This window comes from Amblyomma americanum, chromosome 2, assembly GCF_052857255.1.
Source record: "Amblyomma americanum isolate KBUSLIRL-KWMA chromosome 2, ASM5285725v1, whole genome shotgun sequence".
NCBI lineage: Eukaryota > Metazoa > Arthropoda > Arachnida > Ixodida > Ixodidae > Amblyomma > Amblyomma americanum.
The window spans coordinates 204,214,434-204,235,626 of NC_135498.1; the positions used below are offsets into that span (position 1 = coordinate 204,214,434).

The window sequence follows — 21,193 nt, forward strand, 5'->3', positions numbered from 1 at the left end:
GAAGCCAAGCGGCAAAAATTTGACCCCGGGCCACCACCTAATTTAGACCTTGGCTGATCTGGAGCAACATTGATGCTTAATTAAAACTGAGCGTGCCCTACACGATGGCGGCTTCCAAATTTGGCCGGGGCAATTGCCAAAATTTGCCTCGGCTCCTCCGCAATCGGCCTTTGCCTTATTTGGACCAAAATCGATGTCCAACCATAACTGACCCTGCCCGGAACGTAGGAACCTCGAAATTAGGCCCGGGTCATTTTCAATACTTTGAACGGGGCAACCCTTTGAAATTTGACCTTGGAAGAATTGGACCAAAATCTATGTACAATCATAATTGGGCATGGCCGACACTTCGGCAACCACAAAATTTGGCACCGGTCATTTCCAAAAGTTTGGACCAGGCGAACGTCGAAATTTGACCTTGGCCGATTTGGACCAAAAGCGATGTTCAGTCTTAATTGGGGTGCCCGACACAATGCCGACTTCAAAATTTGGCAGAAGTCAATGCCGAAAATTGGCCCGGACCACCCGAGAAATTGAACCTAGGCTGATTTGGACAAAATCGATGTCAAATTGTAATTTAACGCGCCCGAAAAAGTGACGACCTCCAAATTTGGCCTGTGCTGTTGCCAAAATTTGGCCCGAGCCACCTTTGAAATCTGACCTTGGATGATTTGGACCAAAATCGACACAAACCATACTACAGTAACCTCCAAACTTGGCCCAGGTGATTTCCATATGTTTAGACCGGGCGGCCCGCGAAATGTAACCTTGCCCTATTTCGTTCAAAATCGGTGCTCAGCCGTAGCCGCGCGTGAAAAAGACGATGCTGACCACTAAATATGGCCTGAAATAATGCCAAAATATGGCATAGGTTAGCACCGAAATATGTCCTTAGGTAGTTTGGAGTAAATTCGATTTCCAATCATAATTACGCGTGCTCGACACGATGCCGGCCTCGACATCTGGCCTGGAACAATGCACAAATTCAGCCTGGGTGTTAACTTTCGCCGACTTGATACATAAATGAATGTGCAATCATAATTAACACTTCCCGACACGACGCCAACCTCCAAATTTTGTCGGAGTCATTTATAAAGAATGGCCAACGTCACCCCCGAAATTTGACCTCGGCCGAGTGTCTGCAGAACGCCATAGTGGGAATAAAAATATAGGATCCCAATCTGAGGTGGTTCTAGCGGCGGTATGCAAAGCGTTTGAAAGATTATGGAGTAGACACTCGTATTCTTAAATTTTTTTCTGATCTGTATTTTTTAATAAAAAGTACTCCGTACAGCGACGAGCGTGTACGCCAAGAAGGCATTTCGCATCCTCTAGAACACTATTTTACAGTGTTACAGTACCGAAGAAGACAGAAACGTGAATTTGCAGCGAAAGCTACACTAAGCTATCACTTCCGAGTTTTCAGCGTGACACCCCTTGAGCTCCGTGGCGGCGCCGTGTCTAGTCACGTGGTTGGTCATGTGGTGCGGAGCAGCTGTTGCTGCCGGCGGCGCGGCGCGCCGGCGAGACCGAGTGAGGGTGGGGGGGAGTGGAGAGGGGGAGAGATTGAATCCACGTCCAGGGACGAAGATGATGGAACGCCCAGAAAAACGGAGCGGCGAAAGACTGACCTTGCAAGTCGACTGAGCGAGTCCCACTCTGCCAGATGTAGCTCTGGCGTCCCTCCAGGTTTAAACAGCGCTAAACCACAGCCAATTTTTTCTTTTACAAATTGTGAGCCGAGAAGTCTTCATGGAAGCTCCTTGACACGGACAATTTTTCTAGCCAATTTTAATGCAAACACTGAGAGCACAGGATGGTTACGAGTCCGTTAGGCGAATGTTCAGAGCGTGATATGGATGCTATTAATAATTGGTGTGACTTGTGGAATATGGACCTTAATACATCTAAAAGTAAAGCTTTACGTGTCTTTAGAAATTCCTGCAGTCCTAGCGTCTATTACCTGAATAACAGTGCGCTCGAATCCGTCACTTCCTATCGTTATCTCGGCATTGAAATCACTTCTGACCTTACTTGGTCCATTCACATTAACACCATAATTAACAATGCAAATCGTATGCTTGGTTATCTTCGCCGTAATTTTTCGTCTGCCCCCAGCTCGCTTAAAGTTCTCCTGTACAAGACACTAATACGAAGCAAACTAGAATACGCTGCATCCATTTGGGATCCTAGCTGTGCTAACCTAACCTATGCCCTGGAGCTTGTCCAGAATAACTCCGTTCGTTACATTCTGCATAACTACCATCGTACTGCTAGCATATCATCAATGAAACGCATGTTCAAACTTCTTTCATTAGCTTCTCGTCGGAAAATTTTCTCGAATTTGCTTATTCCACACAATTTTTCATATTTGTCCCAAGATTCGTAGCGCACTCATCCCTTCGCCTTCGTACATGTCATCTCGTCTGGACCACTCACACAAGGTTGGAATTGCTCCACTCAGGACGAAAACATGCAGCAACTCCTTCATTCCTCGAACATCCAAGGACTGGAACCACCTTCCCGGACCGATTGCCAGCATTGTAGACATTACTCATTTTAGAACCGCATTAGCCACCATTGTATATGTCGATTATTAATTTGTCTGCTTCGTGTTATCTTTTTTTGTATTGTATCTCATTCAACCACTCCTCTCTGTAATGCCCCAGGCCTTGAGGGTAAAATAAATAAAGATTGCCAGGACGGGGGAGGGAAACGTTATGTTCGTGTGTGGCAGTCGATATAGTGCGGCAGCCTGGCTAACCCGAAGCAATCGCAATCACTCCGGCACATTGCATGCGATATCTGTCGGTCTCATAACAGCTGTGCTGCAGTCTGATTGACTTTGCATACCTTTGGGGAACTGTACATATCAAGAGGCCTATATATTTATGCTTTTGGTAAGAATGGGGCTATTTATTTGCAGACAACGGCACCCTTCATCGAAAAACCCAAGCAATGATCTAGAACAGCTAAAGCTGGAGGCCTCTTCGAGTGTTCTTTTCGAGAGTTCTCTTTGTGGGAGGATTCCCTTACTAAGTCATCGCGGCAAAGCCACGTGTTGCCTTAGCCTGACCTTAAAGTAATGCTACAAAGGCGGAGGCAGCTCATATAAAAATGACTAAAAAAAGATAATTTCATTTCACAGTTCACCATAAATTATCTAGTGGTAGTGGGTACTGTTTCTCGGCCTTGCATTGCTCGAATACATGGGAAGGCCCACAACTGTGCCACCCAGATTTCTATCTCCTCTCCCACTTAACCAGTGACCTAAAGGCGGCTATATCGCAAAAAACGCCTCCATCTGCCATTTTACTCGCTAAGTTATAATAATAAAATAGAATGGAATGATAAGCATTCTCAAGTAGTTCCGGGCCAAGCAAATTTTTTCCACCATTGAGATTTGTACGCTAAGGTGTACAAGCCTCTGGAAGTGAACAGTAGATGCGTTTCATTCGAAATGCAGTTAAATTCGTTTCATTGGGCGCCTATATACTGATTTTTAAGAGATATTTTCTCCGCAAAAATGCTTGCTAGCTTCTGTTAATGGCCACCTTGATTTCCCATATGGCATCGCAGGCTTCTGCGGAGTTGTTTCACAACCCATTCTACAGCACCCACAGGAATTGCGTAGTAGCTATAATGTTCAGCTGCTGACTCCACAGTCGCGGGATTAAATTCTGGTTGCAAAAGGCGCCCTTCAATGCAGCTGAAATGCAAAAAAAAAAATTATTGGAGGAGATCCTAAAGCTCCGCATTAAGGTCATGACACGATAGCGCAGTGGCTTATTTCCCACACATACACAAGGTCCTTCTCAATATTCATAGCATCCATGGGCTTCTTCATATGCGCCCTCATGCAGTGGAGCACCGGCATAGCGAAGTGCTAATATCCTGCGATGGAGGAGGAGGAGGAAAAACATTTATTCAGAGCATAGAAACTGGGTGGCTTCAGTACGAGAACCTATTGGTCGCCATCATAATCCGGCCCCTCTCAACCAGCGATTTCTGGTCGAGGGGGCTGTGGCTATGAAGGGTTGCCTCCCAGCGCTCATAAGTCGGATCGGGATTGCCGTCCAAGTCCGGGTTTTCTTGACATTCCCAAACCGCTTGAAAGAGTGAGCCAACTGCTCCACAGAAGGGGCAGGACGAATCGTAGATGTCTGGGTACCATTTACTCATTATGGATTGGGCAGAGTATTACTTTGTATTCGCCTGATTATGTGCTTTTCATATTTACTTAGGGTTTTGTGAGAAAGACGATATTTCCTTCTTGTGATCTTATAGTACTCCGTAATTTCTGAGTAGCTTAGTCAGGGTGAGGGGTTGTCAGTTGTGTCAGAGAGAGGCTGCGTGCCAGATGCTCGGAGGAGGAGAGCTCGAGCAGCTGAGTTGGCCGGCTCATTGCCCGTCGTTGAGAGGTGCCCTGGCGTCCAGAAGATGTGGATGTTGGAAGGATTAGACCTTTCCAAAATATCCCAACACGGAGCGCCAACGCGGCCTCTGAGGTAATTGCGTGCCGCTACTTGTGAGTCGGACATAACCGTTGCCTCGCTGTTCTTTGATATCGCTAGTGCGATAGCTGCTTCTTCATCCGATGTGGTATCCACCGCTTGGATCAGGCTGCTTGCAATGATATACCCCCGGGGTGAAACTGCTGCAATTGCCGCGACTCCGTTAACGGGTCCAGCCGCATCGACGTAGATCGTGTCCTTGCTTCCATCCCAGCGCTTAGAGAGGTGTCTAACTCTGGCTAGTCTCCGTCCTCTGTTGTATTCCTCATCCATGCGTTTTGGTATGGGGTGAGTCGTGATGAGTGATCTCATCTGCATCGGCATGTCGATCTTGTCAGCGACTTCCCGGGGTGGCCTGATTCTCAGCTTCAGTAATAATTTTCTGCCAGGCTTAGATGTTCAGAGCCTGACAATTTGACTTACACGTTTCGCCTCTATTAGTTCGTCGATGGTGTTATGGATCCCCAGCTGTAGTAAACGCTTAGTGGATGTGCGTAAAGGGTGTCCCAGCGCCGTCTTAACTGCCTTTCGAATAATAACATCTAGTTGGTCTTTCTCCTTTTTGCTAAGCCGTAAGTACGGGGTGGCGTATGTTAGTTTAGAGAGAATGAAAGCCTGAAGTAATCTTAGGGCCTTCTTCCCTCTTAGACCACTTTTTTCTTGATTACCCGGCGTAGCATTCTAGAGACTTCCTCGGAATAGGCTTGGAGCTGTCTGATTGTAGTGGTGTTAGTGTTGACGCTGGGTATGATGGCACCCAGGATCTCGTTCTCTTTCTTGATCGGAATGCTCATACCCTGGACCATAATGGCGACAGAGGGAGTGGACGGCAAAAGCCCCGTATTCTGCTTCTTGCCACGGTCGATATTTCTCGGGAGAGCACGTTAACCCATGCCTCGCCGCATGCTGGCACACGACCTTCGCTGCTTCCTGAAGCCGGTCTTGAATTTCCCGTTCATTACCGCTGCAACACCAGATCGTAATGTCATCGGAGTATATAGCGTGTTCAATGCCTTGAATGCGATCTAGCTTCTCTGGTAGCCCACGCATGGCCAGGTTGAAGAGAACCGGATACAATACCGTTCGCTCTCTGCGGGGTGCCCTTGGAACCTAAATTGAACAGAGAGGAGGTCAGATCACGAATACTTATTGACGCTTTTCTATTGGAGAGAAAGTCCCTCATGAAATTATATGTGCGGTCACCACAGCTGATGCTGTTAAGCTCATCTAGTATTCACTGGTGGTTGACATTGTCAAATTCCCCTTTTAAATCGAGCGCAAGGATGGCCTTGACGTGACGTCTGCCGGGGTTGACCAGAATATCCTCTCTGACACGGAGGAGAATATCCTGTGTAGACAGATTTTCTCTAAACCCGTACAGCGTGTCAGGGAGGATATCAGCCTTCCTCAGGAGTCGCTTCATTTGGGCGTTCACAACCCTCTCGAACAGTTTACCCAGACACGACGTCAGGGAGATCGGAGGAGCCATGCGTTATTGATCATTTACGTCCTGCGATGGAAGGTGCTTCCAGCGGTGGGCCTTGTGCGTCCCAGGTGACTACTCATTACTTTAACTTCAACTTGTCATGGTGGGCAGTGTGCTCGCTATCAGGTGGGCAGGATTTGATGACGCCGCAAGGTGACGTGACCTAGGTGGCCCAGCTGCCTCCTGGGTTGGTCTCTGGGGACCACCTGCCAGAGCCTTGCTCGTGATTTTTCGCTCACAGCGCCGACGACGGATACGGCAACTTCTGATTTTCTGGAGAGCAGGGCCTTTAACGGTCTAACGTTAAAGCTGGCTGGCATTAATAAGATTTGCTGCGACAACTTGCGTTGGCGTATTGTTGCGCATGTCGAGTTTTGATCGGCCCCCTTCCAAAGGCATCTGAGATTTCTCTGTTGTTTGATATTTACACAGCTCCTTAGGGGTTGTAAGTAAGGGCTTGGCTGGCGCTTGGCACTTGTTGAGGAGGAGGTGTGTGAGTGATGGGCTCCTTTCAGTTCTTCACTGAAGCTTCGGACCACCGAATGGCCCACGCCTCGGGCGGAGGAACGCTGGAGGCTAGGCCTTTTGGAGTGGTCTGTTTGGTAGTGGGTGGAGGCGAGTTCGCGGCACAAGCATTCCGGCACCTTTAGAGTGAAGCTCGTAGGCGCCGTTCCTGGCTTCCGTGTCGCAGTCGTCGTAGTCGTCGGCGTAGTCGGCGTAACCGGTTGTCCGTGTAGCAGAGCGAAACGGCACCCGGAAGGGGGCTGCCGCAAGCAGATCCCGAAGGATGGCTAACAGCATGACACACCACCTGCCAGCAACTACGCAATAGCGCAGTTGGAGGAACACTCCACCTTGCAGGTGAGGAGGTCACCCTGTCACATTACTGTGCCAGGTAGTGGCAGATCGAAAGGTAACATGCAACGACGAAAACGGAGGAGTGAACAGCTGGAAGTTGCCTGAAACGGGAAGGTCAAGAAGGCTGGCTGAACTAAATTACTCGAGGAGCTCCACTCAATATCCTATTAACGAGTATCATAATCGTCTATCAATTTTAATGTGTTCAGTTTTGTATACAAGAACATATTCCAGTGGCAATTTTTTTTTGCTTTTCGGATATGTTTTCTATGAGCTGTTTGAACTGCAGTTGACTAAATAGCACATGCTCTTTCGGAGAACCTGCCGAAAGCTGCTGCACGCAGCACCTAAGCACGATAAAAGAGGGAAGGAAGAAGCTTGAACGCGATGACCAATAGGCGCCTTCCTCAAATGGTAAACATTTTTGAAGACAGCGTACGTTGCCGTGCCACCTTTTTGAGCCCCTCGCACTCCGCTTTCTGCAACCCTACTCCTGTATTTTTTGTTGTTGAGAGTACGTTTCCGGGAAGTTTCAACCCTCCACTACCTTAGATTACGTCTTTGGAGGTATTCACATGGCTTTCCTATTAGTAATATTTTATTATCGTTATCTTCTAAATTATACTCGTTATATTCGGCGGCTTCTTATCCTTCGTTGCACGCCGCTCTAGCCAGGCTAGTACTGAGGACGTGAAAAATAAACAGCGAGAAAAGACGCAAGACCAGAGGAGGACGCACACAGACTGTCGCCGGACTTTCAACTGAATTTATTAAGGTTCCACCACATATTTATAGCCACTACTTGCACAGGCGCACATACATCCCACATTCAACAAAGTCCGGACGTCATTACTAGCCAGATAAAAAAATCCATACTTTGTCAGTTTTTTTATCCGGCTAGGAGTTTTTTATCTGGCTAGTAATGACGTCCGGACTTAGTTAAATGTGGCATGTATGTGCGCCTGCGCAAGTAGTGGCTATAAATATGTGATGGAACCTTAATAAATTCAGTTGAAAGTCCGGCGACAGTCTGTGTGCGTCTTACTCTGGTCTTGCGTCTTTTCTCGCTGGTTTTTTTTCACGTCATGTACCAACTCGCCCAACAAATCACGCTTCTGAACTAGTACAGAGGAGGACACGTGCGCCACACAGACCTGATAGCCCCTCTGCGTTCTCCTCAGCCGTGCAATCATTTATTACGACGCGAAAAGAAAAATTTCTGCAGCTACACCGCCAACGGCAATCTTAATTATGAAAATCTGAAAACCGTTAAAGCTTTTATTATTGGCGAACTATTCATTTATAATTGTTACGGGGTGCCTAAATAGAATAATTTGAAAGTGAACTTTGAGGGTATTTTACTAGCTTACTAGTCAGGATAACTCACTAGTTATCACAACTACGTAAACACTGGTATTAATAATATCCCCTCCACATCTCTGTTCAGGCTTGCGCATGGAGACCTTCCTTCCTCAGCATCGACCGTGAGTAGCTACACGAATGACAACGACGATGACGACCGGCAGTGTACGTGCGTTTTGGAAAGGCATTAGCATTTCAATATGCGTGTGCACCAATGATAAAGGGCAAGAATACGGCAAACGCACATCGACTGCCTTGGTTATCAATAATATTGAGGTAAAGAACCAGCCTTTTCTTGTTGTTCAGTAGGCGTCGCGTGTTGGCGACGCCTACTGAACAAGAAGAAAAGGCTATTTCGGCGGGCTAAGGCAGCACGAACGGCCGAACGCTGGCACGCTTACGCTGCCGCTAATGCTGAATAACAAAATTTTACCGGTGAAACAAAAAACAATTCTATCAGCACACCCTCCAGTGTCTTCTAAAATACAATCCTAAAAAATTTTGGAGTGAGGTCAGCGGGTCTAAACCGACTAGATTAGTTCTTTTCGATGATAGCAACGCACCAATCCTTGAGAGTGACTGCTACAAAGTGTTGAATGAATATTTTGCCTCATGTCTCTCGTCTACTTTTCCGAACAGTTACCCGGATCTTTGTACATTTGACATCTGACTGTAATCTGACTATCCACCCATTTATTCGATAATAATTCGTTCCGTTGGTGTATAATGCCTAATTGAAAGGCAGCAAATTTCAGCTTCGTGAGGCGTCGACGGCATAACAACAAAGTTCCTGAAAAGCGCAGCTACGTGTTCATATTTGATTCTGAGTGAGATCTTTATGCAGTCATTGCAGAGTTGCTCCATGCCAAATGACAAGAAGGTGAGGGAGGTGGTTCCTTTACGTAAATCAGGTAACAGTGTTCCAGCACTTAACTATAGGCCCATTTCATTAACCAGCGTACCCTGAAAACTGCTTGAGCACATTATTTACTCTCATCTTGTTTCATTCCTTGAATCTAAAAACTTTTTCAATTCTTGTCAACACGGCTTTCGAAGATTTTTTTCGTGCGAAACGTAACTCCTCTCTTTCACTAACGATTTATTTCGAGCTCAAGATGCTAACCTTGATATGGACTGTATATTTTTAGATTTTGCCAAGGCATTTGACACTGCTCACCCTGACTTCCTACTAATTAAACTTAATGCTCTAAATATTGATGATCAGGTATTCGGCTGGATAAAATGTTTTCTTTCAAACCGAAGCCAGTATATCACAGTTAATGGTTATGACCCGCCTTTTATTTCCGTAACTTCTTGAGTGCCTCAAAGTTTAGTTCTAATTTGTATTAATGAACTTCCTAACAATGTTTCTTCACACATGAACATTTTTGCAGATTATTGTATGCTGTATAATATAATTATTAATCCCTTCGATGAGGCGTGTTTTCCGACCGACCTGCATACAATTTCTTCATGGTGCAATGACTGGCTTGTGAGCCTTAACACTACCAAGTGCAAACACATGCCTATTTCTAGCCGAACTTATGATAAATATTCTCTACCTTAATAACACTCCGCTATCGCCTGTTTCATCGTACAAATATCTTGGTTTTCCCATAACTCATCATCTCTCTTGGAAAATGCACGTGACTATTTATCTAACCAGGTTAACCACACACACCGCCATTTGACAGCTGCATTCAGTTCCGTTAAGCTTCATTTGTGCAGGACGTTAATGAGACCAAAACTTAGAATACGCATGCTCTATTTGGGATCCTAATCAAATATCTCTAAATAACACTTTAGAGTCCGTTCAGAACCGCGCCACCAGCTTTATTGTTTCAAGTTAACCACGAACAGCAAACGTATCTGCAATGAAGTCAACCCTTGGTCTTCCACCTGTTTCTTTGCGCCGTAAATATTTTCACTAATGTCTTTTCCAGCGGATTTATTATACTAACCTTATTCTCAAAAATCAGTTACTGCTTCCTGCATCTAACATATCCTCACGCACAGATCATTGTTTTAAGGTAAGAATCCCGCACTGCAGAACCACCCTAATATATCCTCACGCACAGATCATTGTTTTAAGGTAAGAATCCCGCACTGCAGAACCACCCTTTGCTTGAATTCATATATTCCTCGAACGGCAAATAACTGGAACCACCTCTGTGCCTTCATCGCTGCTATCACCGATGTCAAACATTTCAAGAAAACTACTCATGATTTTATATGCCCCTTCTATCTGTAATGCCTGCTGGCCTTGAGAAAATTGAAGATAAATAAATAAAGATACACGGCAAATGACCCCTCCCCTTCAAAGAGGCACAAAGCGCACAACATTAGAAAGATTATTTTCCCTGGATATAAATGCGAGCTACACATCTGCCTGAGCTCAAATAGTTGTTTGAGATTCCTTTTACAAACACAGGCCTTCGTGACGGTGTCCACTAAACCCGCACAGATTGGGCAATGTAGTCCAAATTACGAGTGTCGAGAATAATCTAAGTACACATTTTGTCCAATTCCTAAGTGGTAGAAAACATTGAACTTCTTTATTTGTCGGCGTGTTTACAATCCCTGATATTTTGTAGGAGTTCCTTTTATTTATTTCAAGCATAACTTGGTTCTTCAAGAGTTAGCCACCGAAGTTTGAGTGACGGGACTGATTGCCCATTCACCACGACGCTGAATTCAAAGAGATATATCGGTGCATTTAATTTCCATGATCAGGCATCCGTTTGTTTTTGTGCAAAGGAAAAGGCACTCCCGCTAAGCGCTTCGCGCAATGAGTTGGAACGACCGTACAGAACTGACCTTGTGGCTGCAGTTGGACAAACACGTAGACCAGGAGGGCTATGATGCAGCAGACGACGAGCATGATTGTTGTCAGGAGGCAGGCTTCCAGTTTGGCTCTGTTTGGATTCTCCACGACCAAGTCCTCCCTGCGCCGTAGACGAAATGTACTCAGCGCAACGTTGGCACGTCAGTCGAAAAGCAATTAAGACATTTTATTTACCGCGGAGGTCATGACTCATGACAGTCTTGCGATATAGGAATGGTGCGAGAAGGGGCCTTCTCTTCATAAGGCCTCGTCTTTTTGTCTACTCATCCGCAGAGAGTGCCTGCCATAAAGCGGAAATTCAAGACGCGATCGGATGCGCAGCTAAAAAGAATGGCCGTTCCTCAAATTCTTGCAACGCAAAGCGCACCTCACAAGGCAAACAGATAAATATCCTACTGCTATGCCAGCCCTTTTAGGGAAATAGTAGTTGTTTCTCCGAACACAAGACTTGCAGGATGCACCGAAATTCTGAAAGGACGCTGCACTGGCGGCCGCAGTATATTTTAGGACACAAATTAAGCGTCCGCTAGGTCAGCGGTCGGTCTGTACTGGCGCATTTTTTTTCTGCCCGCATTATTTCTTGCGCAGACAGAAAATGCGTCAGTAAAGCATCAGTCTGCCTCAAAAGAATATTTATGTTCATGGACGAACGAGAGCGCTCTCGGGGCAGCAGACATAACTAGGGTTGAGCTAGTCTATGCCAGGGCTCGGGTTCGGTGCAACTAGCCTTTAGCTTTTTAGTTTGCCTCATTTTATTCATCTTTTATAATTTTTATCTTGTTCTATCAGCGTTCTTAGCTTTATGTGTTAGCCACAGCCTGTTATTTGTTGATTTTTGTTTCAGTCTAGCAGTTTTATTGCTGCCGTTTTAGAATTCATGTTAATATGTCGGGGCTGATTTAATCTTATTGTTTATTTTCGTTTTTCTTATTTATTTTTCGTCCTCCGGTGCACTTCTCATCGCTTTCTTTGACGCAATTTTCTGTGAGTCCGCGTCTGTCACGGGGCAAGCTCCCAGTTGTATCAGTATTTCGCCTGTTTGGGCGCTTATCACCTTCCATGTCATGTTATCAACCGTCGACGATGCCATTTTTTTACATTGTTTAGCTCTGTTTACAGCAAGGTTTGGTTTAAGGGGGTTTAACGTCCCAAAGCAATTCGTGCTATGAGGGACGCCGAAATGAACAGCTCCGGAAACTTCTACCACCTGGGGTTCTTTAACTTGCACTGACATCGCATAGTACCCGGGCCTCTGGAACTTCGCCTCCATTGAAATTCCACCACCGCGGCCGGGATCGAACCCGCGTCTTTCAGGTCAGCAGCCGAGCACCATCACCACCTAGCCACCGCGGCGGCCATTTTACATCTAGAGGTTCACCACGTGCTGCGGCTCGTTGGTGAATAGCTCTGATATTTTTAATTATCATGTGTGTTGCTTTTTTTTTCATGTCGTACCTGGCATCCACTTGCTGATTTTATTGATTTTGCAGTTTTCGAGAGGCCTGTTGCCATGTGTAAATTCGGCGTATTGGCAGGCATGCATTAAAGTTGAATGTTGGTGCTTGTGTCTTTTTTTTTTCCTTTTCCTCACATCTTTTCCTGCTGAGCTATTCCTCTCGGAGCATTCCGCACTGAAATTGGCCAAACCTTTACGTTGCTAGTGGACAGCATTGCCCTATATGAATGAAGCTGCAATCGGCATGCAATTGGTGCGCCTGCACGGATTTCAACCGCATGATTTGACGCAGAACGATCATCACTTTGCCGCTCACCTGTGTAGAGAAACGGGCACGCTGGTTGCGCAAAATAACTAGCTTGTGCTCAGCAGAAAAGACGTGCTTTGCCGTTCTATATGCCTATGTCGTGTACATTTACCGGGGTTTGCTGATGGGCTAGTTCGTCCGTTTGGTTATTTGACAAAGGGTCTAGTTCAACAGCCACTGCGGTCATGAAAGTGATCAGTGAGAGCTACAGATGTTTTCTTGGAGAGTACAGCCAAGCAAACGCTGATGCTCGCAGAAGCGAGCGTGCGTTGCAGATGTTATGAAAACCATGATCAAGCTCTTTTCTAGCAAAATTGCACAGCTGGCAGCCAAAAATCCAGAAATGCCTACATGTGCGCACGCACATGCCGACCCCCCCCCCCCCACCGAACCCCCCCCCCCACCCGCCACCTCTCGCCCTTATTTATTTAACAAAACTGTCAACCCTTGTGCGAAGGTCCTTACAGAGAGGGTATGAAAACTTCATAAAAAACAGCGTCCTTTACAAGCACTAAATACATCAGCATAAAACGGTATATTCAGTCAAGCATAAAATGGCAGTTTCAAGCAGATGGTTATCCAGAGATCGCTCGAATTCATGCAGATCACTCTGTTCCTCAATACTCATTGGCAAGTCATTCCACATTTCTATTACATAGAGGAAGAAGGAATGTCTGAGAGTTTCACTGCGGGCGTAGTACGGCTGAATTATCCGACTGTGATTTGTTCTAGAACTACGTTTGCCTGATGCTTGTATGTATGTTTCCTTATGAATATTTATTTCTCCTTGGAGCATCTGGATTAACAGCTTCAGCCGATTTTTTTGTCTGCGTATTTCTAATAAATCCTGGTTAAAGGAAGAAAACATACCTGTAACTGAGTCTGTCCTTCGATATCGGCACGAAATAAAGCGTACTGCGTACCTCGGAACTCTTTCAAATTGTTTCTTTAAATAATTCTGTGTAGGACTTCATACTACTGACGCATACTCAAGGATTGGACTCACAAAAGCTTTATATGCAATTAGTCTTACATCCCGTGTAGCATGCTCCATTTTTTTTTCAAAAACATAACCTCTGGTATGCTTTAGAACATACCTCTTCTATATGTGTGCCCTAATTTAAATTCTGTGTTATTGTCATTCCTAGATACTTACACTGAGCTACGTTTACCAAACACTTGTCACCAATGAAATATGGACAAAAGATGCCTTCATTGTAATGTGCGTGCAGTTGATTTCGAATAATTTATTTCCATGTTTCATTTTTTGCACCATTCGCTTAATGGCTGCAAAGAGTTTTTAATTCTAAGCTGGTTGGCCGTATTTCTAACTGTAGAATAAGTTGAACGGTCATCTGCGGATAGCTTTAGTCGTACATTTGGTTCTATGACAGCAGAGATATCATTAATATACACCAAAAATAGCAATGGTCTCAGAACAGAACCCTGCGAAACTCCTGAAAGCACTGCTAGTGAGTCGTACACATGACCATCCATTTTGACCACTTGGTTACGATTTCCTAATTACGCTTTAATCCATTTTACACTATTCATATTAATTCCAGCTCTTTTCAGTTTAAAATCTAATTTATTATGCGGCACTTTATCAAATTCTTTGGCAAAATCTACTGCGATTATGTTAATCTGCTGCTTCGCATCAATCGTCATTGTCAAATCGTTGTCTCTACGAGTTGTGTAGTGGTGGAAAGGCGTGCTCTGAATCCGTGTTGGTGAGGGTAAAGTAAAGTAAAAAGCTTGTTTCTAGGTGATGAAAGATGTGCTTCGATATAATATTGTCACGTGGTCCAGGCGGGAACGACGCGAGAACGCCCGGGCACAGCACACAGGTCAAGAGCACAAGGCGGCCCGCACAGAGCACCAGGCACAGAGCACCGAATCCCAGAGCACGCGCGCCTCCAAGAGTCTTCATTCATCTCTTCTTCTATCCGTTGCATGGCCCCCGGTCGCAAAAAAACACCGTCTCGGTGGAAATGAGGGCGGGGCAAGGGATTGCGACACGTAGGGGCTTGAGGCGAGAGACGTGGACAACGTCACTCTGAGATGCACCGGAGGTGGTCTCCGGAAAGGCCGGGGCAATCTCGTAGGTGACGGCGGTGACCTGGCGGAGCACACGGTATGGGCCAACATAGCGGGACATTAGTTTTTCGCAAAGCCCGACACGGCGTGTGGGCGACCAAAGCAAGACGAGGGCTCCAGGGAAAAAGTTACCATGTGGTGGCGGCGGTCGTAGTAGTCCTGCTGTGAAACCTGCGAGGCTTGTAGGCGGGAGCGAGCCAGCTGGCGGGCGTGGTCGGCGCGGGCAATAGCGTCATGGGCATATTCAGAAGGCGGGGAAGGAGATGTCGGAAGCAGCGTGTCCAAAGGTAATTGGGGTTCACGACCGTACAACAGATAGAACGGGGAGTAACCGGCAGTGTCATGGCGAGAAGAATTGTAAGCGAAGGTCACGTATGGAAGGGCAATGTCCAGTCCCGATGGTCCGGGAAACGTACATGGCGAGCATATCCGTGAGAGTGCGGTTGAGGCGCTCTGTAAGACCGTTGGTTTGGGGATGATAGGCGGTTGTCAGCTTATGTTTTGTTGAGCAGGAACGGAGAATGTCGTCGACAACTTTAGAGAGAAAGCAACGGCCGCGGTCGGTGAGAAGTTGGCGGGGGGCACCATGACGGAGGATGAGGTCGTAGAGAAGAAAATCGGCCACGTCGGTAGCAGTACTGGTGGGGAGGGCCCGCGTGATGGCATAGCGAGTAGCATAATCTGTCGCAACGGCAATCCATTTGTTTCCAGAGGTGGACTCCGGAAACGGGCCCAAAAGATCCAAGCCAACACGATAGAATGGTTCAGGGGGCACATCAACAGGCTGGAGCAAACCCGCGGAGAGCGTGGCTGGACGTTTCCGGCGCTGGCACTGGTCGCAGGCACGAACATAGCGGCGGACGGACTGGTAGAGACGGGGCCAAAAGAAGCGACGACGCACGCGGGCGTAAGTGCGCTAGACACCCAGATGTCCAGCAGTGGGGAGGTCATGGAGCTCGTGGAGGACGTCGTTGCGCAGATGCTTCGGGACAACGAGCAGTAGGTCTGGGCCGGCCGGGTTCAGGCTTCTGCGGTAGAGTGTGTCATGATGAAGTACAAACCGGCGCAGGGCAGGGTCAGATGGAGAGGTTCTGAGGCGGGAAATTATAGAGCGGAGCTCGATATCTCGTCGCTGCTCATCGCCAAGGTGAGTAAGAGCAGAGAGCGAGAAGAGGTCAGCGGCGGTGTCACTGCCAGAATGATCAGACGAGTCAACGGGATATCGGGAGAGGCAGTCAGCATCAGTGTGTAGCCTACCGGACTTATATACCACGGTATAGTCGTAGTCTTGGAGGTGTAAAGCCCAGCGACCTAGGCGGCCAGTAGGATCTTTCAGTGATGAGAGCCAGCAGAGCGCATGGTGGTCGGTGACAACCGTAAACGGGCGGCCGTACAAATATGGGCGGAATTTCCCAACCGCCCAGACAAGGGCTAAGCACTCACGTTCGGTAATTGAGTAATTGCGCTCCGGGGCGGAGAGGAGGCGGCTGGCGTAGGCGATGACACGGTGCTGTTCGGATTGCCTCTGAGAGAGAATAGCGCCGATGCCATAGCCGCTGGCGTCTGTGCGGACTTCAGTGGGAGCTGTCACATCGAAGTGGGCCAGAACTGGCGTGGTAGTAAGCTTCAATATCAAGGTGGAAAACGCGTGTGCTTGGTCGGGTCCCCAGATGAAGGTGGCTTCCTTTTTCAGGAGGTCGGTGAGGGGGCGGGCGATGTCGGCGAAGCCTTCAACAAATCGACGAAAGTAGGAGCACAGCCCTAAGAAGCTGCGGACGTCGTTACAAGAACGTGGCTGAGGAAAGTCTTTAACGGCTCGGATCTTATCAGGGTCAGGGTGCACCCCCGTGTCGTCGACGACATGACCCAAGATGGCGAGTTGACGGCGCGCGAAACGGCACTAAGACGAGTTGAGCTGCAGGCCAGCATGACGAAAGAGGGAAAGGATCTGAGAAAGGTCAGTGAGGTGAGAGGAAAACGAGGGCGAAAAGACAATGACGTCGTCGAGATAGCACAGGCAGGTGGACCACTTAAAGCCTTGCAAAAGAGCATCCATCATGCGTTCAAATGTGGCTGGTGCATTGCATAATCCGAAAGGCATAACTTTGAATTGATAAAGGCCATCAGGAGTCACAAAAGCGGTTTTCTCACGGTCCTGTTCATCTACAGCAATTTGCCAGTAGCCGGAGCGAAGATCTATGGACGAGAAGAATTTGGCACCATGGAGGCAGTCAAGCGCGTCATCGATACGCGGCAGGGGGTACACGTCCTTTTTAGTGATCTTATTCAGGTGGCGATAATCAATGCAAAAACGCCATGAGCCATCCTTTTTCCTGACAAGGACGACGGGTGAGGCCCAGGGACTGTGTGAGGGTTCGATTATGTTTTTTTTCTAGCATTTTAGTAACTTCCGCATTGATTACTTGACGCTCGGCGTGAGAGACCCGGTAAGGGCGGCGGCGGATGGGAGGGGCATCGCCTGTTTCAATGCGGTGCCTGACGGCGAGAGTTTGACCCAGCGCGGTGTTGTTCACGTCAAAAATATCCGAAAAAGATTCGAGAAGGGCACGAAGCTTGGCAGTTTGATCGGGATGGAGGTCGGTAGCCATCATGGTTGTGAAGGTGTCGGTCGACAGAAGAGACTGCCGGCGCGGTGCGGCGGTTTCTGGAACTGGGGTAGCGGGCAACGTAGCCACGTGGCAAGGAGCGAGAGGGGATAGCGTAGCGACGCATATGCCGGACGGTAGCACTTGAGAAGTGAGGCCGAAGTTGAGGAAAGGCAGAGAGAGGACGTTGGCTTGGACGGTGGCAATGGTATGAGGTAGGGCAACGTTACGGGTCAGGAGGAGGTCAAGATTGGGAGTGACGAGATAGTCGCCATCGGGAACTGGGTGAGATGGGGTCAATGGAACAAAAGAGGCGGTTCGGGATGACAGGCGAGCATATGCGGTACTAAATAGTCGCAGTGATACATCAAGTGGGTCTGAATCCAGCATTGGAAGGGCGAGGTGTAGAACACCCTCCGAGCAGTCAATGAGGGCGGAATGGTCAGTCAAAAAATCTAAGCCGAGGATAAGGTCATGGGCACAGGTGTTCAGCACGGTGAACTGAACTGGTATACTCTGGCCGGCAATAGTAACGCGCGCGGTACACATACCGTCCACAGCAGGCGTGCCACCATCCGCGACACACACACGGGACGTTGCAGGCGTTAGGACTTTGCGGAGGCGACGGCGGAGGGCAGCACTCATCACTGATACATGAGCACCGGTGTCAATCAGGGCGCGCACAGGAACACGGTCGATAGTGACGTTCAGGAGATTAGGTCGAGTGGTCGAGAGAGGATTTGTAGTCCGGGTCGTTGATGCAGCGTTACCTCCGGGAGCTGCATCACTTAGTTTTCCAATTGGGAGCGGCGGCGAGAAGGCGACTGGGGGGAACGAGAGCGGCGGCCCTGCGGGGACGGAGAGCGGGAGAATCGGCGTGGAGGGGGTACGGCTGGTGCAGACGGTTCGGACGGGGCGCGGGTCGAGAAGTTGTGGGATGAGGCGGGACTGTGGAAGGAGGGGAAGACGTTGCGGGGCGTTGAAGACCATGGACTACGGCAATGACGGGCGATGTGGCCAATGCGAGAGCACCGGAAGCAAATGGGACGGTCGTCCGCCGTGCGCCAGTCATTAGGATTGCGGGAACGGGGCAGAGAATAATAGGTGCGACGAAAAGCACAGGGAGGGGGCTGGGGGGTGTCCGGGCTTCTGATGGCGCACACTGCTGGAGCGAGGTTCAGATGAGCGAGTTCCTGCCGCACGACGGCCTGAATCAACGAAACAGCGGGCAGGGTTGTATCAGGGACGGAGGGCGGGGATATCACAGGTGCGAGGGCCTCCAGTTCACGTCGGACGATCCGGGTGACTGAATCGGTGACGGCAGGGGCGTCCGAGGGCGTGCGGGATGGTGATCGGTGGTCCTCACAGGAAGATGTCGCGGCCGTGTTGGGAAGGCGAGAAAACGACGGCGAATTGCGGCGGCCTTTGACTTGCTCAAATCGACGGCACTCGTTTATGATGGAGTTCATTGAGCTACAGTCTTTGCAAACAAGCAAGTGGAACGCATCGTCGGCAATGCCTTTGAGCACGTGGCCCACTTTATCGGTCTCACTCATTGCGGCGTCGACCTTGTGACAAAGCGCCAAGATGTCCTGAATGTAGGCCACGTAGCTCTCGGTAGAAGACTGTGCTCGAGTAGCCAGCTGTTTCTTGGCGGCGAGCTGGCGGTCATCAGGTCTACCGAATAGCGTCTTCAACTTTTCCTTAAAGGTGTCCCAACTTGTTAGCTCTTCCTCGTGGGTCTCGTACCATACGCGCGCCGTGCCATTGAGGTAAAAGATGACGTTCGCGAGCATTAGCGTAGGGTCCCACCTGTTGTAGTTGCTGACACGCTCGTAAAGGTTAATCCAGTCTTCGACGTCGGAGCCATCTGTGCCGGAAAACGTGCCGGGGTCGCGAGGTGGAGCCATGATGACGAAAGGAGGGGTAGTGGGGGTAGTGGGGCTCCTTGACCGGCCGGGTGGAGCCATGGTGGTAGTCCCGGCCTGACGAGTACTACGAAGCTGCGTGTTGTGCGCAGCGTAAAATCCGCACCTCCACCAAAGATGTTACGTGGTCCAGGCGGGAACGACGCGAGAACGCCCGGGCACAGCACACAGGTCAAGAGCACAAGGCGGCCCGCACAGAGCACCAGGCACAGAGCACCGAATCCCAGAGCACGCGCGTTTCCAAGAGTCTTCATTCATCTCTTCTTCTATCCGTTGCAATATGTTCCATAAGTTTACAAGAAATCGATGTAAGAGATATTGGGCGGTAGTCATTTACAAGTGTTCGGTTCCCCCTTTAAACACCAGAAATACTAGTGTATTCGGCCGGTCATGTGGTACACAATGTGTGTGCAAGGATTTTTGAAAAATAAGTTTAAGGTATCGCGACGCCCACTCGGCATATCTTCGGAGAAACTGTGTTGGTATGTTGTCTGGTCCATTGGCCTTGTTAGCGTCCAAATTGAGGAGCTGCGGAAATACACCCTCCTGCGAAATTATGACGTCATTCATTTCGCTAGGCAACCAGCGTTCTGAACTAAGGTCTATGTAATCTTTGGTTGTGGTGAATACATACTGGAAAAAGTGGTTAATGTTATCTACTATATGCTCCTTTTTTATCAGTACATGATTTTCGCACTTAATCTCCTGTATTTTCTCCTTCCGATCAGTAAGGTATCGCCAGAACTTTTGCGGTGACGTTTTGAGGAAGCAGCTAAGCGTTTCATCGAAGAACTTTTTTAGCTGCTTTCAGCACTTTCTTCAGCTTAGCACGAAGTGGCAAAACTTGAATACGTTTAATTTTATTTTCACGTAGTCTTTCTATTTTACGTTTCATATGAATTATGTCCCTGGTGATCCAGGGGCTTCGGTGCTTCGTCTCTTTTACACGATTTCGATTATACCTGTCAACGGAGGGCCGTATAATGCTTTAAATTGCTGCCACAGCTCTTCTACTGTTTTGCAATAATAGTCAATTTCAAAATCATCAAAGGCAGATTGCAGGTAGTCAAGAATGGAAGTGTCGTCCACACGCTCATAATCCTTCACGCGAACAAGGATATAAGGCCTTGAAAACTAACTGATTCTAAGTGGTATGGCGATAACAATCATCTTGTGGTCGGAAACACCACCTTGAACGTTAACAGTGTGTTCTTTTATATTATTTGACAGAAATACCAAGTCCAACAAGACCGCGAATTGGGCGTTATTCTTGTATCCTCTTGCAGAAATCGTTTTAGGTTATACGCGAACATAAATTCTTATAGTTTCTCTCCGTTAGACGAATCAATACCAACAGAACATCGGCGTTGCCAATTTACGTATGTTGAGCTAATATCGCCAGTCATTATTAGTCTCGCTTTCTTTTTCACATTCACACATAAAAAGGTGTTTACTACATCAAGAAACTGAAGTGAAGCAGAGGGTGCGTGGTGCATTCGTACCAGGTGGATAAGTCAACAGCAAGCGCACAAGTAGATTTGTTGCCAAAAGTGCGGAACTCGTATTGCCCTGATGGAGACTGCAGAGGTAGAACAATTTTGGGTATAAACACGAGCCAGAAGAAAAAACTGTGAAGTGTATTGAAGTGTATTGAAGGAACACTCCAAGCAACGAAGTTATATTTTGAGCAAAGATATGTTCCATGGCTCTTCGTTTCTGCTACTGCTAGTCAGC

At 47.9% G+C, this 21,193-nt stretch overlaps 2 protein-coding genes across 2 annotated transcripts in view; both read right to left on the bottom strand.

The window, feature by feature from the left end:
* The window catches only part of LOC144119413 (uncharacterized), a 599,791-nt gene that overhangs the window by 570,674 nt on the left and 7,924 nt on the right, over nucleotides 1-21,193 (bottom strand). Inside the window, exon 3 of the mRNA XM_077652039.1 lies at nucleotides 11,038-11,165. Coding sequence (XP_077508165.1) covers nucleotides 11,038-11,165 — 128 coding nt within the window. The remainder of the gene's footprint in view (nucleotides 1-11,037; nucleotides 11,166-21,193) is intronic.
* Nucleotides 12,834-19,682, bottom strand: LOC144119334 (uncharacterized). Its single transcript, XM_077651982.1, has 2 exons — nucleotides 18,693-19,682; nucleotides 12,834-12,837 (listed from the first exon to the last, which is right to left on the bottom strand). The coding sequence occupies exons 1-2, from the start codon at nucleotides 19,499-19,501 to the stop codon at nucleotides 12,834-12,836; spliced, it is 813 nt and encodes a 270-aa protein (XP_077508108.1). The 5' UTR covers nucleotides 19,502-19,682.